Source organism: Spodoptera frugiperda, chromosome 17, assembly GCF_023101765.2.
Source record: "Spodoptera frugiperda isolate SF20-4 chromosome 17, AGI-APGP_CSIRO_Sfru_2.0, whole genome shotgun sequence".
Classification (NCBI taxonomy): domain Eukaryota; kingdom Metazoa; phylum Arthropoda; class Insecta; order Lepidoptera; family Noctuidae; genus Spodoptera; species Spodoptera frugiperda.
Window position 1 is genome coordinate 7,245,926 of NC_064228.1, and position 21,422 is coordinate 7,267,347.

General features: G+C 32.9%; 5 protein-coding genes across 6 annotated transcripts; 2 read left to right on the forward strand and 3 right to left on the reverse strand.

The window, feature by feature from the left end:
* Positions 1-220: 220 nt before the first annotated feature.
* On the reverse strand, positions 221-6,568 carry LOC118276872 (zinc finger protein 26). The gene is made up of 3 exons (XM_035595464.2): positions 6,331-6,568; positions 2,692-2,968; positions 221-2,294 (listed from the first exon to the last, which is right to left on the reverse strand). The coding sequence occupies exons 2-3, from the start codon at positions 2,941-2,943 to the stop codon at positions 267-269; spliced, it is 2,280 nt and encodes a 759-aa protein (XP_035451357.1). The 5' UTR covers positions 2,944-2,968; positions 6,331-6,568; the 3' UTR covers positions 221-266.
* An 801-nt stretch (positions 6,569-7,369) lies between these two features.
* Positions 7,370-10,969, forward strand: LOC118276820 (adrenodoxin-like protein 1, mitochondrial). Its single transcript, XM_035595387.2, has 5 exons — positions 7,370-7,578; positions 7,654-7,705; positions 8,920-9,026; positions 9,335-9,475; positions 9,854-10,969. Exons 1-5 carry the CDS (start codon positions 7,479-7,481, stop codon positions 9,955-9,957), a joined length of 504 nt encoding a protein of 167 aa, XP_035451280.2. The 5' UTR covers positions 7,370-7,478; the 3' UTR covers positions 9,958-10,969.
* Positions 10,970-14,144: 3,175 nt separating this feature from the next.
* On the forward strand, positions 14,145-16,268 carry LOC126911653 (uncharacterized). Its single transcript, XM_050699956.1, has 3 exons — positions 14,145-14,635; positions 14,845-15,041; positions 15,245-16,268. The coding sequence occupies exons 1-3, from the start codon at positions 14,505-14,507 to the stop codon at positions 16,219-16,221; spliced, it is 1,305 nt and encodes a 434-aa protein (XP_050555913.1). The 5' UTR covers positions 14,145-14,504; the 3' UTR covers positions 16,222-16,268.
* On the reverse strand, positions 16,258-18,459 carry LOC126911652 (uncharacterized). Its single transcript, XM_050699947.1, has 2 exons — positions 18,008-18,459; positions 16,258-17,831 (listed from the first exon to the last, which is right to left on the reverse strand). The coding sequence occupies exons 1-2, from the start codon at positions 18,167-18,169 to the stop codon at positions 16,452-16,454; spliced, it is 1,542 nt and encodes a 513-aa protein (XP_050555904.1). The 5' UTR covers positions 18,170-18,459; the 3' UTR covers positions 16,258-16,451.
* Positions 18,460-19,016: 557 nt separating this feature from the next.
* LOC118276559 (zinc finger protein 510-like) lies at positions 19,017-21,141 on the reverse strand. Of its 2 annotated transcripts, XM_035594899.2 has the most exons (3): positions 20,925-21,141; positions 20,106-20,183; positions 19,021-19,792 (listed from the first exon to the last, which is right to left on the reverse strand). In XM_035594899.2, exons 1-3 carry the CDS (start codon positions 21,066-21,068, stop codon positions 19,073-19,075), a joined length of 942 nt encoding a protein of 313 aa, XP_035450792.2. In that variant the 5' UTR covers positions 21,069-21,141; the 3' UTR covers positions 19,021-19,072. The 2 variants fall into 2 exon arrangements, with proteins under 2 accessions (XP_035450794.2, XP_035450792.2); XM_035594901.2 differs by lacking the exon at positions 20,106-20,183 and having other exon boundaries at positions 19,017-19,792.
* Positions 21,142-21,422: the final 281 nt, after the last annotated feature.

The window sequence follows — 21,422 nt, forward strand, 5'->3', positions numbered from 1 at the left end:
GTGACTTGAGTCTTTGTACTTTGTAGCACTTGATTCAAATTCAAATCTCAACTTTATGCTGTTGCAATAAAGTCGACAATCTACTGTGCCATCAAAAAGCTAGTGGATGTGACAGATTCTTTATGAACTTGAGAGAGTTCGATATAAATGTGTTTAATACACAAAATTCACCAACAGATGGCGCTGTAACCAACTACAAAGAAAATGAAACGACAAAAAATATCATAACACCAAATATTTTAATAATAATAAAAAAACATTTATATTTAACTGAATGTCGGGAGATCACAGTGTTTTTTCCTAACATGGAACCGCAGTGACGTATTATATTTCGTTGCGAACGGACATACTTCACATTTGAACCTCTTTTCCGTAGAATGTTTATATTTATGTTGGACAAGATTCGCCGGCAGAATAGTGGCGTAATCGCATTGATCACACATATATCGCTTTTTCCCAGTCTCATGGGCTTCCTCGTGATACTTCAAAATGTATTTATTCATCGTTTGGAACGGACACTGGGTACATTGGAGTTTCACTCCCTGGTCTGCATGTTTTCGCTTATGCTTCTCCATAGCACCTTCGTAAAACGTCTTATACTTGCATCCAGTATAATCACAATTCAAAGTCTCAGCGTTCTTATGTCGCAACATATGTTGTGTCATACTAACTCGGATATTAGTTTTAAACTCACAATATTTACAATTCATCTCCGTTTCAGTGTGAAGAGCTTTTATATGTTTTTGTAACTCATAGCCAGGGAGTATTTCCCCACATATCTGGCACTGAGTCTCCTGTATGTTGTGATGGTTCGCCTCATAATGCAACTTCAGCTGTTCCCACGTTAAGAAAGTCTCCGGGCACTTTGTACACTGGAAACTATCCTTTACATCTTGTTCCTCTCTTTTTATTTCTATCTCTTTCTCTTCCTTACCCAAATCCTCAGTTCCATGCACCATATTTATATGCTTACACAGATCAAATTCATCCTTAAACGTCTCATTGCATTGCTCACATTTCTGCGGCTGAGCGTTGAAATGACTTGCGTTGGGATGCTTGATAAATATATGCCGTCTATAACTCTCTTTAGCTTTGAATATTTTCTTACAATATCGACATGTATACGATACTTTTAAATGCACTTTCATGAAATGCGGCTTCAATTGACGCTTATCATGGAATCCTTCGTTACATAAGTTACAGAAGACGGTCTTCGGTGAGTCTAATTTGTGTGTGCACCTCAAGTGTTTGGCCAAACCACCCTGGGATGCGAATATCAGTCCGCAAATATTGCATTCTTTAACTTCTTTCATGTGAGAGTGGTTCAGATACATCTCTCGTGTATCAAACTGCTTGTTGCACACTTCGCAGTGAGATCGCTTGTCATGTTTTCTCCTCACATGCCTCTTCAAACTCTCAATTTTATCGTAAGACAAGTTACAGATCCGACATTTCAATCTGAAGTCTTCTTTCAAAGCGTTATGCTTCCTCCTCATGTGTAGTTTTAAGAAGTTTATAGAAGAGAAGACTAGATGGCATTCTTTACAAGTAATCTCACCAGTTTCCTGATTCTTGCAGCTCTCCAAATAATCATCTTTTTCGCCTTTGATATCTTCATCAGCAACATGATGCTTCCTTTGGACATGTCTCGCATAAGTTTCTCTTTTAGTGAATATTTTAGGACAGAACGGACAATTGTACCATTGGTTAATTTCTGGCTTCTTATAACTAGAATGTTTGCGTTGTATATGGACTATCAAACTTCTGTACTTATCATAAGTTAATCCGCAGTCTTCGCAGACATGCTTAAAGGATTCTTGGAAGGCTCCATGCTTTCTTCTCATGTGCATTCTTAACCGGGTCATTCCTTTAAACACTAGAGCACATATTTCACAAGTCCGTTCTTCTCTGTCATCGGGCATGGAGTTGGGTCCATGTTTCCTCTTGATGTGGGCGACTAAGCTGTTCTTCATTTCATAGGACATGCCGCAGTAATCGCAGATGTGTTTAAATGACTTTCTGAAGGACTTGTGTTTTCTCTTCTGGTGCATCCGAAGAGTTTTCTGGGATTGAAAGACTAGATGGCAGACTTTGCACACGTGACTGGGTGCTTGTTCGAGTGGCAACTCTTGGTTGAAGATCTCGGATTGATCTAGAAGTTGTGGTCTCTTGTTGATGACGCTCTCAAACGTTAGAAGGACTGCTTCATGGTTTTGTTGTTCTATCTTCACTGCTGGTTCCTGACTGTCTTCGCTGTGAGGACCCTCGACCATCAGGCCACTGCTGTCAGCAAACTGGAATGAGAAATGATTTTGTTTTAATTTTGGTAATATGTATTTATGATGCTAGGGTTATTACGGGATGTTTACATATATTCGGCATTCTGATAAACTCAGAATGATCAGAGTTGTATGTAATATCTGCCCCCATATTAGGATAGTCTTGTGTCGTGGGTTAGTTTACTACCATACAAGTCCACATACACATGATACCCAGACCTAAACGAACAACTTGTGGATCACACAAAGAGTTACTTTGTGTAGGAATCGAACCCGCTACACGTTGCGCGGCGTTTACTTCCTGAAGGTGAGTCAAGAGTTTAGCAACTTAATTTAGATAGGACATAGTCCAGATAACATTGGCAACCACTGACTTAGATAGTTAAATTTTTAATTAATGACAAATACTCACATCATTAAAATCCAACTCCACTTCAATATCTTCAACCTTAATCTTGACTTCAGGGTCCAGCAGAGTGAGAGGTTCCACTTTCACATCAACCTTATCATCAATATCCTTGAAAGGGTCTTCCTGGTGCTTTTTCTTCTTCTTCTTTTTCTTCTTGATTTCATAAGACATTGGCTCCTCGGGTAAAAATGAGGTAGGATCCTTTCTCGAGTCCACATTCTCTATTTTAACTTTAACATCTAATAAACCTTCCATTTTTGTTTATTTCTTCGTATTATAACTGTAAAGGAAAATAATTATATCATTAGTATTATAATTTATTAGTCATAAATGCTACATAGCTTAGTTATTGTGGAGCTGAGGGTTTTGGGTGCAATCCTAAAGTAACTATAAGTGGTTTTTTAAAGTTATTAAGTACCAAATAATTGTAATATTATGTGTAATGTATGTATAGTATTTAGAAATTTTAATGTATTAGTTTATAGTATTTGATATAGGCCTATGAAGTCTGAAATAAATGAATAAAATAAAAAAAATAAAGTCAAAGTTAGTTAGGCCAAAAAGGCACTTCAATGTCAAAAAATAATAACATACAAATATTTTAAAAAATCAAGACAATATGTCTGATGTCTGTCTGTTGGTTGGTTCGCCAGTGGAGAAATAATTATGTACTTGAGTTGTAGGTAGCATTTTTCCATATTATTAATATTCCAATATACAGTGAAATAAAGTTGAAAACATGCATGCATTGATACAATTTCTTATTAGTAAAATTAATTGCAAAATTAGTTCCGATACCCAATTGGCGATAGTAAGAAAATATTTATTCTTATCAGTCATAGGTATTTATTTACTACTAGCTTTTGCCCGCGACTTCGTTCGCGTGGAATAGTGACTTCCGGCAAATTTTTGGTTTTAACCACATAGTTCCCGATCTCGCGGGATCTCTTCAAAAATGAGATGTGGAAGATATTCCAGGGAACTCTTCAAAAATCAACATAATGAGATGTATACTCACTTAGGGTTTAACCATGCTTAAACTAAATAATTTAAAAGAAACGACTTAAATCTAATCTAATTAATTTATAAATTAGACTTACAATTTTATTAAAAAAACTAACTACAGTAACTACTAATAATCGATATCAAACTAAACCTACGTTAAATAGTTTAACCAAAAAACCAGGAAAACCCAACAAATAAACTTATTAATTGACAAATACAACGATACCAATTTAGAATATACGAAACAGCAGGACCACTACAGACAAATAATCATACGACTGATAATACACTTTTTCTACGATAGTACCGAAGCGCTCGGCCGATACCCAACCAAATGAATGTAACGAAACCATAGCGCGATCTATTTCGATCCCAACGCCATCTATCGAGGATAAAGACAACTTGGATTATTTATTTATACTCCGTTCGGGCATTTTCTTTGTACTAAAAGTTTAATTATATTGATATTATTTTTTTCATACCTTTTTACTATTTATTTACTTTTTTTCGATGAATTAAAACAATAACATGAACCGAAGTCGTGTAACGATCGACATAGAATTATCTATACTCCGTTAGAGCATTTTCTTTGTACTAAATGTTTTATTATATTGATATTATTTTTTTCATACCTTTTTACTATTTATTTACTTTTTTTCGATAAATTAAAACAATAACATGAACCGAAGTCGTGTAACGATCGACATAGAATTATTTATAAATAATTTATTTCTTATTTTTATTTTTTGATTTTTGAAATCAAAAATATATCTATGTCCTATCTAAGGTTCTAAACTATATCTGTACCAAATTTCAACCAAATCCGTCAAATAGTTGCGGAGATTAATGGTATAAGCATAGAATGTTCGACGTGATTCTTTAATTTGACATAACTTTTTTATTTATGAACCGATTGACATGAAACAAACACTAAATGTAAATTTAAGCATCCCACAATATATTCGTGAAAACCGCATCCAACTCGGATCAGCCGTTTCTGAGATTAGCGCGCACAGACGAACAGACAAACAGACAAACAGACAAACAGACAAACAGACAAAAAAAAAGTTAATTACATTTTTGGGTTCGACATCGACATAACAATAACCCCTGCTATTTTTTTTATTTTTATTTTCAATGTACAGACAACACTTTTCTACGATTTTATTATATGTATAGAAGATATAAATTCAGCATACATACATTTATTCACTGATAAACTGATTATGAGCTAAAATTAACATTTGCACGGTTTTTACGAGTTTTTATTGTGATTTTAAATATATTACTGACCTACTGACCGCATTACATTCTAATAATGTAAAAGTAATTGTCTGTCTGTCTGTTCCGCTTTCACGAACAAACTGCTGGATTGACAGCAATGTAATTTGATATGAATATCATTGGATGGTTATAGTATAAGGAAATAGATCAATTTTACATTGAAAGTGCCTGTTATACATGTGGATTAGTTTAAAAATTTTCCTGATCTGTCGAATTTGAACTGTAAGTGTGCTATAAGGACTATTTTGTAAGCTTTAGTACTTTGACTGCCAACAAAAATCTATTGAAGGCAAATCCTCCGCTAGCTCTGGTCATTTTTGCCCCCCATGGCGGTAAATGTGTTAAGAATAATTCTTTGTTATTTCTATTTAGATAATTATATTGAATTTTTAGCACTACATTTGCATACTATGTTTAGTTAATCAAAAATTATGTAAATATGTATTGTTTGATGTAAATCTTATTGAATAAATGAATAGATTTTAAAAATTATTCTAATTTCTTTACTACTATAACAAAATCTGAATGTGTGATACAGTGTATGCATGGTCACTCAGTGATGAAGAGACTTCTATGTATTTAGAGATAATTATGCTAAAGAAAGATTTAAGCTACATTTTTCTTTGACCACACGGGTAAAGCCGCAGATGGAAAGCTAGTAATCAAAATAATATCAATCTGATATTTTTTCTTCTAATCTATTATTCAGATAGTAACATTCTTTTTTGCATGTTTAAAATTTACAGTAAGTAGCTAATGAACTAATTAATATTTAAGTCTGTATAAATGGTTTTTTTTTTTGTTGCTCTATGTCTAAGTGTATTGTGTAATGGTGTATAGTTGACCGCTTTTGTTTTACCAATTATATTGAAATGTCACTTTTGTGCTATTTTACTTCTTATTATTTATTTCATATGTGTTAATGTAATTGGTGTAAAACCGTGTTAACATATTAATAAATAAATTTAGTTTAACATAACAGTCAACACTAATACATTTCATTTGAAGTCTAATGTTTTAAAACAAATGAGGGTTTTGTTTTCTAGAAGCATTATAGTTGCTATCTAGAAGATATTGCAATACTATCAACTTAACACTGTGAATACTAATAAGAAAAAACTTAAATAAGAGATAATACTATAAATAACCCTCTGAAACACACTCAAGGACGCCTGGATAATAAAACATTATATTAAAATTGATGTTAATCATTCAAAACAAGTTTTTTCACTCAAATTTGAAGATTTATGAAAAAGTTTTGATTATTAATTCTTAGAAGGGATATATAAAGGTTATTAAGTGCTAACCACGAATGATATAGCGAAATACACGTCATTTAGTCATAAAACTCACCTAGTTTATCATCAACACATTATTCTATCGATGTAATTCACAACTTATGTTACTATGGCTGTAACTTTTAACAATAACTTATTTCGTACAACCTTATAATCTTATTGCACTATACACTATACGTATTAAACCAACACCTTTGTGATAAAAATCAATAATTTTGTATTATAATAAATATCATTATGAAAAATGGCCAAGTCAATAGTGGCCTTTTTAGCGAAAACTGACGTTTTCAAGATTTTTTTGACGTTTGTTGTGCAGTGTTGTCATAATAGATTCTAATAAGAATCTAATATTTATTTATTTATTTCTTATAATTTAATAAATACTTTTCTTTGGGTTGTTATTCCATAAAATCACTATTTAGGAGAATCATTGAATAAAACAGGTTTATATCATAATTTGTCCGTGTACATAATCAAATGTTCCATGTTGCTGTCTTTGCATTGCAGTTTGCAGAACAAACAGTTGCAATGTTATTTTAAAACAAATGTATATCAGATTAAAGAATTTGTTATTGTTCTTGTTTTTGTCCCCTTCCTCAAACACTAAGTGATCCCTTAGCTCATTGGCCGGCCTATTTCTTATTTATTAGATACTAGATGATAGACGCAAGTAGTCAAAAACGGCTGAAACCGGCCAGGACGAATTATTGTTATTATATTTTAGACAAAATTAAAAGAAAGTAAACACGTTCGAACACACGCTGTTCATCAGCTAGCTTATTGTCATTACCTTTCGTTCTTAGTTCCTATCTACTGTTAATCCTACCTTTCCATCAGAGCTGTATTATGTTTCAGGCAAATCCAACTGCGCAAAGTGATGGTGGATCCAAAAGAATTACGGGCGCCTATGAGGTGCTCTAGGGCACTCTTAAGATCTGAATTATTCACTCTTATAATCTGCCGATGGACAGACCCCAATGCTCCAATCCCATCACAAGAAACTCGCCACCACATTATCACTATTTGAAAATAAATAGGTAAAAGTATCCGAACACTATATTTGTCAACAAAGAATCTCTGTTGTCAATGTCATTGTCAATTTGTCAAAATAAATGTCAATTTTGCAGTTTACATCGCGATAATTTTCTAACCAAATAAAAAATAAAATAAGAATTAATTCTATTGTCTGCATGTGATTACATAATGTTTCAAACAGCATTAAAACGTTTGCTAGTCCTGCAAAAAATTAAGCCGTATCAGGCGCCGGTTTCGTCACAAATTAGGAAAATTCACGTGACACCGAGTAAGATTCAAATATTTTTTATTTACATAGGTGTTAATTATGGAAATATAGATATTAATGTGGATATTTTTACAGATTTAAGGCATGGGGAGTATGAATGGCAAGATCCCAAGTCTGAAGACGAGGTGTGAGTATTAAAATAGGTGTAATTTGTCGTGTAAGGTTATGCGGTTATCGCCAAAATAGTGGTATCTTTAAATTAAAGTTGTTTTAGCAATAAAATAATGTTTTGGTTGATAAGTAAACTAGTGTCATGAAGTTCAAGTCATGTGTTGCATAGCTAACTTTAAAGTTATAAAGTAAATAAGCTTAAAATAATGTGGTAACTAATTAGTTAATTTTTTTTTCTCATAAGAATTCATTCTCATTCGATCAATTTATAATCTTAGTCCGAGGCATTCTCTCAGGGAACTATTTAAAGAAATTAATATAATGACTGTTGCCTCTCAATATATCTATGAAAATATAGTGTATGCTCATAAAAACATAAAATTATTTAAAAAGTACAGTGATATACACAATATCAACACTAGAAATAAAAATAAATATGTTGTTCCTACTACTAGACTTAAGAAAATAAGCGGTTCGTTTAGATGTCAATGTATACGCTTTTACAATAAAGTTCCCAGCCATATTCAAAGTTTAAACCTAAGTAAATTTAAAAATGTTATTAAAGAAAAACTATGTAGTAAAGCTTTTTATAAAATAAAAGACTACTTGGAGGATAGTCAGGCTTGGGAATGAACTGCTATAATGTCCACACAGGTCTTGCTGACATGTTTGTAACATATAGTTACATTTTTTATACAATTTGACATTGTTTTTATATATATTTTTTTCCTTTTATATTTTTATATTTCCTTTTAAAATTGTTAGTTTGAGGACCGTGTGAGACTTTTGCTAGTCATTTTATTTTTAGTAAATTATATTCTGACAGTTTGAGCATTTGTGTGGCCTACCCAAATGTTCTTTTGGTTGGTGTTGTTCGTCGGATCATTCAGCAACAGCCGTCAGCTGAGCTGATTGTAAACTGACACATGCGTGCTGCCATCTGAACAGGTCCGCTCAAACTGCTGTGGTTCTTTCCTCAAAAGACCACTACAGAATCAACTTGCACGGTTCTCTGACATCTTTAATTGATTTTGTCTGGACTTTAAAAGAGACTATGACCTCTGAGTTTGTTTCGGCATTTCTTCTCAGAGTAGTCGGATAGGAAATGCCGGCCTCATCTAGTTATTTAAGAGATTGACGTGTAAAAGTGTTATTTTATAACCTATTTGCAAAATAAATATCATTTATCATTTATCACTTAGTAAAGCAATATTTCCTTTTTATTTTCAGCGTAAACATAACTTATGTAGACAAGGATGGCAATAGGATTAAAGTGAGAGGGAAAGTTGGTGATAATGTAATGTATTTAGCACATAGACATGACATTCCCATGGAAGGTGAGAATTTTAATATTTTTCTTTTTGAGGTGGTGAACTTATCCTATTACTTTTCATTTGTATGTCCTTACCGCCCGTCTGCATCATACTGATAGTTGAAAGTGTATCAAAACATAAGTAAGCTAACTCTGAAAAAAGTTACACAATTACCTACTAAGATTTGTTTGGTTCTCATTAGTAATATCTCTTTGATAAACCAGTTCATTTCTGTCTGCTGTCGGACATAAGCCTCAGACAATTTCATCCCTCTGAGCTCAATCATTTAAACTCTTATATTTACTCATTTGTGAATTCTGTTCCATTTTCAGGAGCCTGTGAAGCATCTCTAGCCTGTACGACATGTCATGTGTATGTTCCACCAGATTACTTTGATAAACTCCCCTCGTCAGAAGAGAAAGAAGATGATTTACTAGATATGGCTCCGTTTTTAAAAGAAAATTCTAGGCTAGGTGTGTATAAAACTTTTTTTAAGTGTAAAGTAATTTCTTTTACGAAATTTATTATTAAAAATATATAATTAATGCATCATAAATTAATATAAAAAATATAAATAAGCATAGTGAAAAAGTTATTTTACCTTTGCAACCATTACAAATCTGTATATGTAAATACTCTTCTGAACATTTTTTTCTGTCAGACACAACCTCAGACTTGAACAGCTGTCAATAAGATGATCAGTACCCTTACTACGAGTTTGCTTTACGTTGAACGAAAATGAAATGAGAGCACATACCTTATTTTTAGGAGGCCTATGATAAGCAGTGGATGTTTTTTGGTTGATGTTAATGATTATTTCACTAATTTCTTTTATCATCTCTTACTTCCAGGTTGTCAAATAACTCTAACCAAAGATCTAGAAGGTATGGAGGTACAATTACCGAAAGCAACAAGAAACTTCTATGTGGACGGACACAAACCTAAACCGCACTGAAATAAAAGAATAAATCTGTTGTATTATAAACAAAAGGTTAGATAACACTTTTAAAGACATTCTTTATTTAATGGCCACATACAACTCGTATGAATCAATTGTGCACTTCACTGGAATGCAACCCAGGGGGTGGGCCCCCGCTACCAACCGTTTTTGCCGGTCAATGGACCTTAGCGTCCCAATGAAGTCACACTACATGGTGCACAGTTAATTCGTACGGGTTGTAGTGATTGATCATATTACAGAATTTAATTTTGTAATGTATAAGAGGAACTATACATACATTTTGGCTGTTTTAATATTATCTGTAAATGCAATATTTAGTAAGGATATAATAGTTTTGTAAAATTGGCTGCTATACCTATATTTTTAAATAAATATTTGGTTTAATTGCAGCTCATAAAAATTTTAAATGGAGAAAATTTAACAAAATTAATTATGATTTTAATTGATAACTAGGTCTGAATTAGGTTTAGAAAACAAATTATCATATTCCTAATAAAAAATGTAACTGCAGATTTGTAACAATTGGCGTTCCATTGTCTTAGCCTACCTCCATGGGAGACAGGCGTGATGTTATGTATGTATAACTGCAGAATACCTATTACTCTATTTCATTGAATAGTTTGAATTGAAAAGATAAAAGAATAATTAATAACCATACTTTCTCAAGGCGGGTTGGCGATTTAAAACTTACAATTAGAAATTATAAGTACACATTTACGATGTTTTTCTTAGGAAACTAGGAAAAGATTAAGATTCCTGTTGTTTTTTTTAATAAAATATGTATCCTTTTCTCGAATTGTACAGGTTTCGTTATAGTAAATACATATAACTGAAAATGCAAATAAATATCTTAAAAGTACATTAGAATAGATTAGAACTTAGATCCTGCTTAAAGCATAATGTAAATATTGTTTTTTTTAGTATTTTATTAAGTATCAATTTTGTTTTAAACTTGTAATGAATTGTTGTATAAAAGTTGTAAAAAAATAAAAGATTTTTATCAATATGTTTGTGTTGTTTTTATTTAAGATTGGTTTTCAGAATCAGTCTTCGATTTTAATCTTAAAATACAATGTTAAAAGTCGTTTTCATGAATTTCAACCTTAATATTGATGATGACGGAATATGAGAATTAAAAATAAAAAAAAAATATTATACACGTAGGTATTTTTTTATTCTGTCATATAAGATGACAATACTTTGATAAAACGAATAAAAAAAGTGACGTCGATAATTAATTATCTTCGACAGTTCGACGACTCGTTTCATTTTCGTTCAACGTAAGGCAAACTCGTACTATAGTCCGGTCAAATTAGACCAAAAATTAGGGTGAAATTACATAAATTCGCAACAAGCTGAATTTCGGTACAATTCTTCAAAACACGATTATAAACAATAGCTGAAAGTTCCCCATCATTCCCGTGTGTAAAAAAAAAATATTCAAGGTCAAATGTAGAAACAATGAGTTTTTCGCGATTTTCAGCAAAACGGTAAGTTTTATCAGCAAAAATACCTCAGACTAAAATTGTAGATCATTAAATTATCTATAAAAAATATATCAATACTTTTTTCTTCATTGTTCCAAAGTGGAAAAATGATTGTCACCCCGACACTAATTTTTCCACTTTGGAAGCGTCTAACTTTCAAACGGTTGATTTCGACGAAAAATGGTTAGACACCCATAACGAATATGTTAGCTGAAACAAAATTTTTTTTTGAATCAGTTCCATGTATGGGAGTGACCCTTTAATTTTTAAATTTATGAACTTTTATTCAAAATTCGAATAGCGGTTATCGAAATACATCAACCTACAGAGTTTCAACTATGTAGACCCAACAGTTTCGGAAATAAAAAGCTGTGACATACGGACGGACGGACAGACAGACACATGATGAATCTATAAGGGTTCCGTTTTTTGCCATTTGGCTACGGAAAAAAACGCGCTAAGTACACTACCTTATAGGTGGCGTGGAAACGTGTGCATTTTATGATAATTGCAACTGTTACAAATTTTTACACTGCGATATCTCCGAAACGGTGTGTCGTGAGAAAAAAGTATGGATATATTTTTTATAGATAATTTAATGATCTACAATTTTTTTAGTCTGAGGCAATTTTCTGATAAAACATACCGTTTTGCTGAAAATCGCGAAAAACTCATTTTTTTACATTTGACCTCGAATATTTTTTTCCACACACGGGAATGATGGGGAACTTTCAGCTATTGTTTATAATCGTGTTTTGAACAATTGTACCGAAATTCAGCTTGTTGCGAATTTATGTAGCACCAAATGTCTAATTTGACCGGACTACTAAGGGTACGGAGCGTTTATAATTAGGATCTTTTACGGGATTACAAAAATCACTAATGTTGGAAGTAGTTGCACAGCGGTTTTGACACGTTGTGGAGGGCTAGTTATCGCAATAAATAAAATTCCATTAATGCCAGACTTTTATAAAAATCCTACATACACCTACCCAGTATTTCCAGTAGTTTTTTTTATGGTATAAGCCGGTAAACGAGCCGACGGATCACCTGATGGTAAGCAATCGCCGCCATTTTCGCCCCTCCAAATAAAAACATAGCGGACAGCGATCGAGTTCACTTCCAATGTTTCGAATTAACAATTACAGAATAGCGTAGCAGATAGGTATTGATATTTTTTGAAAGCATTAATGAAATTATCGTCATTGCATTGACATTGATGTAATTTTAACTTCACCTTTAATCCTTTGCGATAAGGTTGGTTTTCGTGCTTCAATTCTGATAATGAGGGATTCCCGCGTGGAGTATTTGGAAATAAATAAATAATCTACACGTGGACAGTTGTATACACATAAACCAGTTTATCTTAGTCTCGCTTTGTATGATCTTTTGTTATATTCTACGGTCAGTTTATACTGGTGTTGCATAGTGGGATGTTAAGTCGTGTGTCTGCATCTATGTAGGTACCAATAGGTAAAAAGATTATCCGTAAAAGTCTGTCTTGTTTGTGATTGAGTGGTCGATAGTGTAAGGTAACTGCTTAGGGTGGGGTGGGTAAGATTTCCTTATGAGTCAAAGTATCAAGTCAAAGTAGGTATTAAAAATTTAAAACCACCTTCCATTAATTAGTTTTTCTAAAATATGGTAGGTTCCAACTAGTCAAATTTAATTTAAAGAAATGTCAAAAACTTTAAATTTTGACAGAATTTTGTATGAGATCGCAATTTATGACTAGGGATTGCAATCCGGTACAACCTTCAATCCGGCTGGATTTAACCGGAATTAAGACCAATCCGGCCTGTTTTCCTTTACCGTTAGTCAGTGGTGTCTAAGAAAGAACTTATAACTTGGAAAAAGTCGCATTGGTTCTGGTCGTTGGTAGGTTTCGAATCCGCACCCTCATGCATGAGATGCGGGCGTCTTAAACCTCCGGGCCACCACTAAGTTTGTAAAATTATGGCGATGAAGAGTCCCTCTGTGATTCGAAACTAGTAGAGCTTTTCTCCATTAATTTTAATGAGTGATATATATGTCTCACGATAGGTATTTTTAAAATTACAACCTTTGTTTTTTCGGTTTTCAGAAAATTTCTTAGTGGTAACACGGAGTCTGGATTTGTGTACAGTATATGGCAATAGGCTCACCCCCTATTACATGGGATTTATGACTTATGACACAAAGTACACAAATGGTGAAAAGTGGGTGTACATTGTATAGCGGCATTAAGTGTCGTAATGAGCACCTCTGCCTACTCCTTCGGGGATAAAAGGCGTGACATTGGTTTTACAACCTTTGTACCTTGACAAGGGACTTACCTAAGTGCATTCTTCAGGGATTTAAAAATACGTGGCGTTAATGATAAAAACAACTATAAATCATGTTTTAAGTCTGATAAATGTAGATCATATGATTGTGATGTAGATTTCATTATCAAAATCAAGATTTGGGATAGGACAGTTGTAATTTAGATAATATTTTATCAACCTTGCATTGCGTTTACTGATAACGTGTTTGTAGATTGTTGTCGTAAATAATTGCATTATTTGCTGATAATGGACTGTAACTGCATGACATAAACCTATAATTAACTAACCATAGGTAGGTACATTTATTGTATCTATATTTTTAAGTATTGAATTTGCATCAAGTTTAGCTGTACTGGTGTTATCCAGTTATGAAGATAACATGTAGTACCACAATAGGGAATATGCATAAAAAATAAAATGGCCTGATTTTTTTTTCCCTAAGCTTTTAAGGTCGTAGTATTACACTCAATTCGTTATTTCCTAATTTAATATGCATTTAATTATTTAAAACTTAAATCAAAAAGTGAAAAATTTACGCGCGTAATTCAAATTTGTAAAACGCCTCGTGACGTCATAGGGCACATTATCGTCCTGTCAGTCAGTCACGTGTACCAACTCAACTGTCTGTCAAAGTGTCAACTCATGGTAGAGGTACAGCTTGTGTTTGAGAACTTTGAGAGAAAAATTGGTTGTATTTCTATACTAGCTTAGTTTTCTAAAATAGAAATATCAAGCATCATCAATAGCAATGACGGACAACGGTTTTGTGAAAGCACAGTCGGATAATCTTCCAAAAATAGATGCATTTATGATGACCACATATTTTGCGTCAAACCCAGATTTTACATCTGCTGAGGTTAAAGGAGTAAAAGCTGCAAGGTAATTATTGTCAAACATGGTATTTTTAAACTAGTAAACCTGTTTTTATGCATACGTGCACTTATTTAATTATTTCCCTAAATATAACCTCAAATGTTGTTTACATTCATTATACTTTATTAAAACACGTATGAATTAGATTATACAATCAATCGCATGTTTTTATGAGAGTAGGTAAGTAAGTAAACCTAGATTATTGTTTATTACAGGTCTCAACGAGAATCATACGGCGATTCAGCTGTAGGATATGTACAAATTAAACGAGAAGGGAACTTATGTGTAGTGAAAGCTCGCATCACACCAGAGCACAATGTTCGTCAGAAGTCATATGCAGTACAAGCTGTATGTGATGAAGCTGAAGAAACTGTAATTTCTGTGGAATGTCTGGATTGCGCAGCACACTTAGGTACGATCTCTTTTACTTACTTTGTGTTTGTGGCTGATGATATACTTGTTATCTAAGTAAAACTCTTGACAGTCATAAGTCATGTGTAACCATAAAGATTGTCAAATTATTATGAAGTCAAGAACTTATAGCACCATTAGGTTAACCATTACTACCAGAATGATATATTGTGTAAAAAACATAATTTTATTCTTTTGTTTTAGGAGGATGTAAACATGCTATTGCATTTTTAGCATGGCTTCACCGACGTAGTGAAGATCCTCCAAGTACAAGCATTGAGTGTTATTGGAAAAAATCCAAGCTTTCTTCAGTTGGTACTAGCTTGAAGTTTATTAAAGCAAAAGATATTTGCAAAGCACCTAAAGTGAATCCCGCATCAAATTCCTCAAGCACTGGCAATTTTTTAACAGTAGTAAAAAATAATTGTGTGAGTGTTGGTGATACAAATAATCATCTGATGAAATTTTATCAATCTCCAAACAATGCAGAGAGACTGTCGATCCATCATTTAATTCTTGCAAGCAAGGCTACAAACCCTGTTGAGTTTGTTGAATATTGCAAACTGGTAATGAGTACAGAAGCATGCGAACAAGCTGAATTGATAACTAAAGACCAAAATGACTGTCCATTATGGCATGAGCTAAGATATGGAAGAATCACAGCTTCTAAGGCATATGAGGCTGCACATTGTAAAGTTCTGGATGGTTCCTTAACGGAGAACATATTGGGAGCAACCAAACTAAAGGACACAGAAGCTATGAAAAGGGGGCGATTTTTAGAAAGTCAAGTATTAAAAGAAGTAGAGAAAATTAAACAAATAAAAATAAATAAGTGTGGCTTAAAATTAAATGCGGCTCATCCTATAATGGGGGCTTCTCCAGATGGGGAAAGTACTGTGTACAGCATAGAAATTAAATGCCCATCATCAGAAAAAGCGTTGAGCCGTTATATTGACAGCAATAGTGAAGTGGCTCCAAAATATATGGCACAACTACAACTTCAGATGCATTTTGGAAATAAAAGTAAGGGTCTTTTTTGTGTTGCTGACAATAATTTTGAAACCTCTAAGAAAGTAAATATTATAGAGGTGGAATATAAAAAACAACTGTGTGAAACAATAATAGAAAAATGCACACTGTTTTGGCATCAAGCCATTTTCCCAAAAATAGGTAAATTGTAAAAACTTGTACTTTTACTTTATCTGAAATAAAACAAATGCATTCTTAATTCATTTTTTTATTAAAACATCCTGAATATTTACCAAACCACATGCCAATGTTATTGCATCATCAATGACAGGTATTAAATTATAGTCTACACAAGCATGAGGCAGTAACATATGAAACTCTCTTAATCTATTTATTACACGTTCAACATGAATTCTCAAAGCTGCTATTCGTTTTGACTGCTTTACTTCATCTTTGGTGCTTGGGTTGGACTGTGAAACAGAAGGTGGCCGGACGAGAGTACAGTCTCTGGCTCCCAGTAAATGTGATAAGTCTTTAAACCCTCTGTCCGCCATAACTGCTTTTTTGGAGGTAAACAGTCTAAGTAACCACAGTCTTGCACTATCATGACATCTGTAGCTCTTCCACCATATCCATCGGATATAAAATTAATCAACCCATCTGGTGTACATGAAATTAAATACTTCAATGTATTACATTTTTTGTACTGTGACCAAGTAAGTGATTGGTGGACTGGATCGGAAGGTTTTTCAATCTGGATTTCAAAGCAATCAATAATAGAAATAACATTTGAATACCTCGCTCTAAATGATATAGGTAAATTTTTATATACCTCAGTTGGTGTTGGCCACACAATCAAGTCTTTCATTTTTGATGCGATTAAAGGTAAACTTTTATTGAATATTCTACTGATAGTGCTCTGTGAGTAGCCAAAATGTAAAGCAAGTATGCCAAATGATTCATTTAACTTCAATTTCTTAAGTGTTATTAATATGTCTACAGTTGGAAGTGGAATGTTTTCACTTAATAGTTTTATTAAATGATATGACTGTTTATGTAATCCTAGTAACATTTTGGGTTCTCTATCTATGGCACTTAACATACTACTGCGCATTACATTTTTAAAATGTTTTTCATCATCTGAATCTGCTGATTCATCTTGCACACAATAACTTAAGTCAGATGAGCTACAGGGTTCATAATCATGAGATATCTGTGAAGAAATGGAAGAAATAGATGTTGTATCCGACTTAGTAGGAAATAAATTTCTTTTTACCGCAGCTGTTGCAGGTTTTATTGGTGAAGTTCCAATATTTTGTGATGGAAGGGGAACAGGAGATAAAGCTACATTAGTCTTCTTTGTTGTTAAATTAACTTGAACACTTTTACTTCTGAAGTTTGGTCTCTTATTTATTTGCACACACTTGTCACTAAGGAAGTTTTCTGTATTAGTAGAGACTTCAACATGGGATGTACTGGGCTCTATTACAGACAAATCCATAACAGAGGTACTAGGCCTCACTGGATCATTTTCACAGCCTTGAATATAGGAAGTACTTGGTCCGGCATCACAATAACTTGTTTGAGAAGTTTCACGTTCTAAAACATTTTCACTGTTGACTTCAGGTTCAAAGAAAGATTCATTTATTAGTGATAATCTTTTCTTCTTCGAATCATACATTCTCTCCTGTGGTCCTGGAGCATTTCGTTTTTGGCATTGAAATTTATGAGGCATAACTCCTTTATTTAAGAATAATTTAACTTTTTCGCCTTGTTCCTTCATGAGCTTGTATTTAATATAATTTACTGTATCTTCTTTGATCTGAAATAAACACAACACTTGGTGAAGCATCTTAGGATAAGTAGAAATAGCTCAGATGAAGAATCTTCTAACATGTTATGACATTCGTAAATAAGGTTACGAACTTAAATAAAGTTCTGTAACCTAGAAATTTCTAGAACACTACAAGATGTTATTTGTCCAAATATAATACTTACATTAAAATGATCTTCACAACAATGTAAACGCGATATTGAAGATACATTATATTCTCTTCGCATAACCTCACACCATTGTTTACGTATGTTTGGATCTCTTGGAACAGCAAAAAAAACTTTATCTGGTGTACTTTTTATATTGTTAGGACACATTGGTACCATGCAATATCTATAAAATGGCTTTTTTCTTCTTCCATGATTATTACGCGTGTTGTTATCTATCAAACTCTCAATGTAAACAAACAATACAATGACAGGTGTGCCCTATGACGTCACGCCTCAAGCGCGCGAGAAATAGGAGCGTTTGAACTCGTCAAATTAAACCACTATTTTTAAAATTTTATAAAAAAGTAATTACTACTCTTACAGCTATGGTTTATTTTTTTTTACATCAAAATGAAGTGAAAATTGAATTTAAAAAATAAAAAAATTGTCTGCATATTCCCTATTACAAATGACTAATTTTTATTTTAATGTCTGTTTTGTAGATTGAAATATTAGACACGTATTTTTTATTTTCTTACGGAAACACACTTTCGAAAATAGGTATCTACCTATATCTATTTACTAGGTAAGATAGGTATATTGGTTTAAAATATCGCGTGACGTCATTTCTAAGTAAGTACGTCTTATACGATGTAATGACGTATTTGCTTTTTTAAACTTTGATTCGTTTTCTCTAAGTATTGTTATGTTATATGACAAAATAAAAAATACGTGTATAATATTTTAACTGACTGACTAATTAGATTTTTAATTATTATACCCCGTCATCATTCTTTAGGTCAGGCTATTGCCACATACCTAGACACGGATACAATTTTAGACTCCATCCATGCTATAAACTGTGAAAATCTGAAAAAATCCCTACACGGTAATCAAACCCGATACCACTTGTTGGACAGGCGCTCAACAAACGAGGTAGTCAAATAGCAATAAACTAATAATATTAGAAAGGTAGGCTTCTTCCAAAAATAAGAGAGACATAAAATTAAAACATAAAATAAATTGTCATCAATGATTTTTTTAAAGTGTGGTACAAATATACAAGTTCACATACACAATCTAGAACTTAGATTTCAAACTATTCCTCCGATGACTATCAATATGTTTTTTCAAACTTTGTTTATACACAGTCTTGTAATTGCACTTATCACAATAAATAAACTTCCGTTCCTTCCCATGTTGCAACTCATGACTGGATAGTCCAGACTTCGTTGCACATTGGTACCCACAATCCGGAAACAAACAAGTATACGGTTTATCGTTCAAGTGTATCCGCTCATGTATCTTCATATTTGAAGTATGGTACGTTGTATAATCACATTTAGAACACTTTATTTGTTTAACATCTAAATGGGTTTTCTCATGTTGTTTAAAATGAGATAATTTAGGAGTAGAGTAACCGCATAAACTGCAGTGATGAAGTTTCCGTTTAACGGATTCATGTTCGTTGACCAAGTGAGTTAAAATTTCTGTATCGTTGTTAAATGTTGCATGGCATATAAAGCAAGATTTTTGTATATTTTCAACGCCATGAGATTTTGTATGCTCTTGTAAGTTGAGCATGTTTTTAAACAGTTTCTTGCATATATGGCATTTAAGTTTACGTCTTCTTAGTTTCAGTATTCCAGTACTTTTCATTTCATTCCATTTATCACAGTGTTTAGTCTTGACGTGGTGTCGGACAGTTTGGATAGTTGAATATGAATTATCACAGAATTTACAGAGGTATCGTCCTTGACTATCTATGCACTTGTACCATGTGTCTTCAGCTTTGCTGTCCTGAAAATAATATAAAACAATACAGGTTAATTTTTTTTCTTATAATAAACATTGCCTCACATTAGGATTTTCTCCTGTGTTGTGGGTGCGTTTACAAACATATAAGTTCACATACACATGACACCCAGACCCGAAACAACAATTTGTGGATCACACGGTGCGCCGAAGCCCAACTGTGCAGTGAAGTCAATAATTACTGCGGCAGAGATGAAATGCGTTGTGTTTGATAAAATTTCTTGTGTTGTTAATAATTTTCTTGTGACTAGTTCAATTGATAAGATAACGGTTAACTAAAACATTTATTTTAACTTACCACAGGGAAAATATTTTGATTATTATTTACATGATATTCATGTTTTTCCCGGCAATCGCTTATAGTATTTATCATTTCCTGCAATCAAAATGATAAATTTCAAAAGAAATTCAATAGAACAATGTAAATGGGTGGCCCTGACCATTGAAGCACTCTGTGTGTCACTACCTATTATGAAGATGGGTTGGGTTTGATTACCATGTTGAGCAAAACATTGTAGGGAGTCTTAAACTGTGAGTGGAGTATGGCAATAGGTTCACCTTGTATTACATAGAACTCATAATTAGTGAAAACCCTTCAAGGATTATAAAAGACATAGATCAACTAGTATAATTAAGTCTGGATTCTGGAATTGTGTCCAGTATATGGCAATAAGGCTCAATTTCATGGGACTTATAACACAAATGGTGAAAAGTGGATGTACATTGTATAGCGGCACTACATGCCATAATATACACTTCTGCCTACCCTTTCGGGGATAAAAGGCGTGACGTTGCGTTTTTATAACAAAATTTAGTCCAATGTTTAATAATATTCCATACACTAGGAATGTATAACCACAAGAAAAATATACACATTGTAATTTGTAGAACAAAACAAAGACTGGCTGGAATCTGAATTCTTACGCCTAAAGAAAAAAAAAGATTCTTTTACTACAAACTCGTACGACGAGCGATGATATTTATTTGGCTTCACGCCAAATTTTCTTCATACTGCATTACTAAATTCGTGACTAACAATTACAATTTAAAACCCGATTATACATACGGTATTTTTATATTTTTTTATATCTTTTTTATAGTTTTTACTGTTACTTACTTGTTGATTTATATTTTCATTGGGAATATTTGATTGTTTCGTAACGTTTGTGTCGCATTTCGCAATGTTTTCGCACAATGGATCTGTTTCAAATGACTCAAAATACTCGATTTTTATTTCTTCTTCTTCTTCACTTACGTTCATTGTATAATTTTACAATTTTCTGTAATAAAATGCAAAGAGATTGCAGTTAGAAATCGCACAATAACAAACAATGAATGACAGTTCACAAAGTTGAACAACCTTTTGATAGGAATTCAGTGTTGCATAGTTTTGCCCTGAAACTACTAATAATTCTTATTCATTTTTAAATTCTGAAGCCAAAAGACGTAATTAATGACACGGAATCTTTAACTTTGTTCTTGTTTGTAAATATAAATTCATATAATAATGAAATCTACTCCAATATCTGCCAAAACGTTAGCAGTAATATACTGAATTGGTAGAAAAAAATAAAGCGGCAATCCAATTTCTGCGCGTCCTTCTCTTCATTCGTTC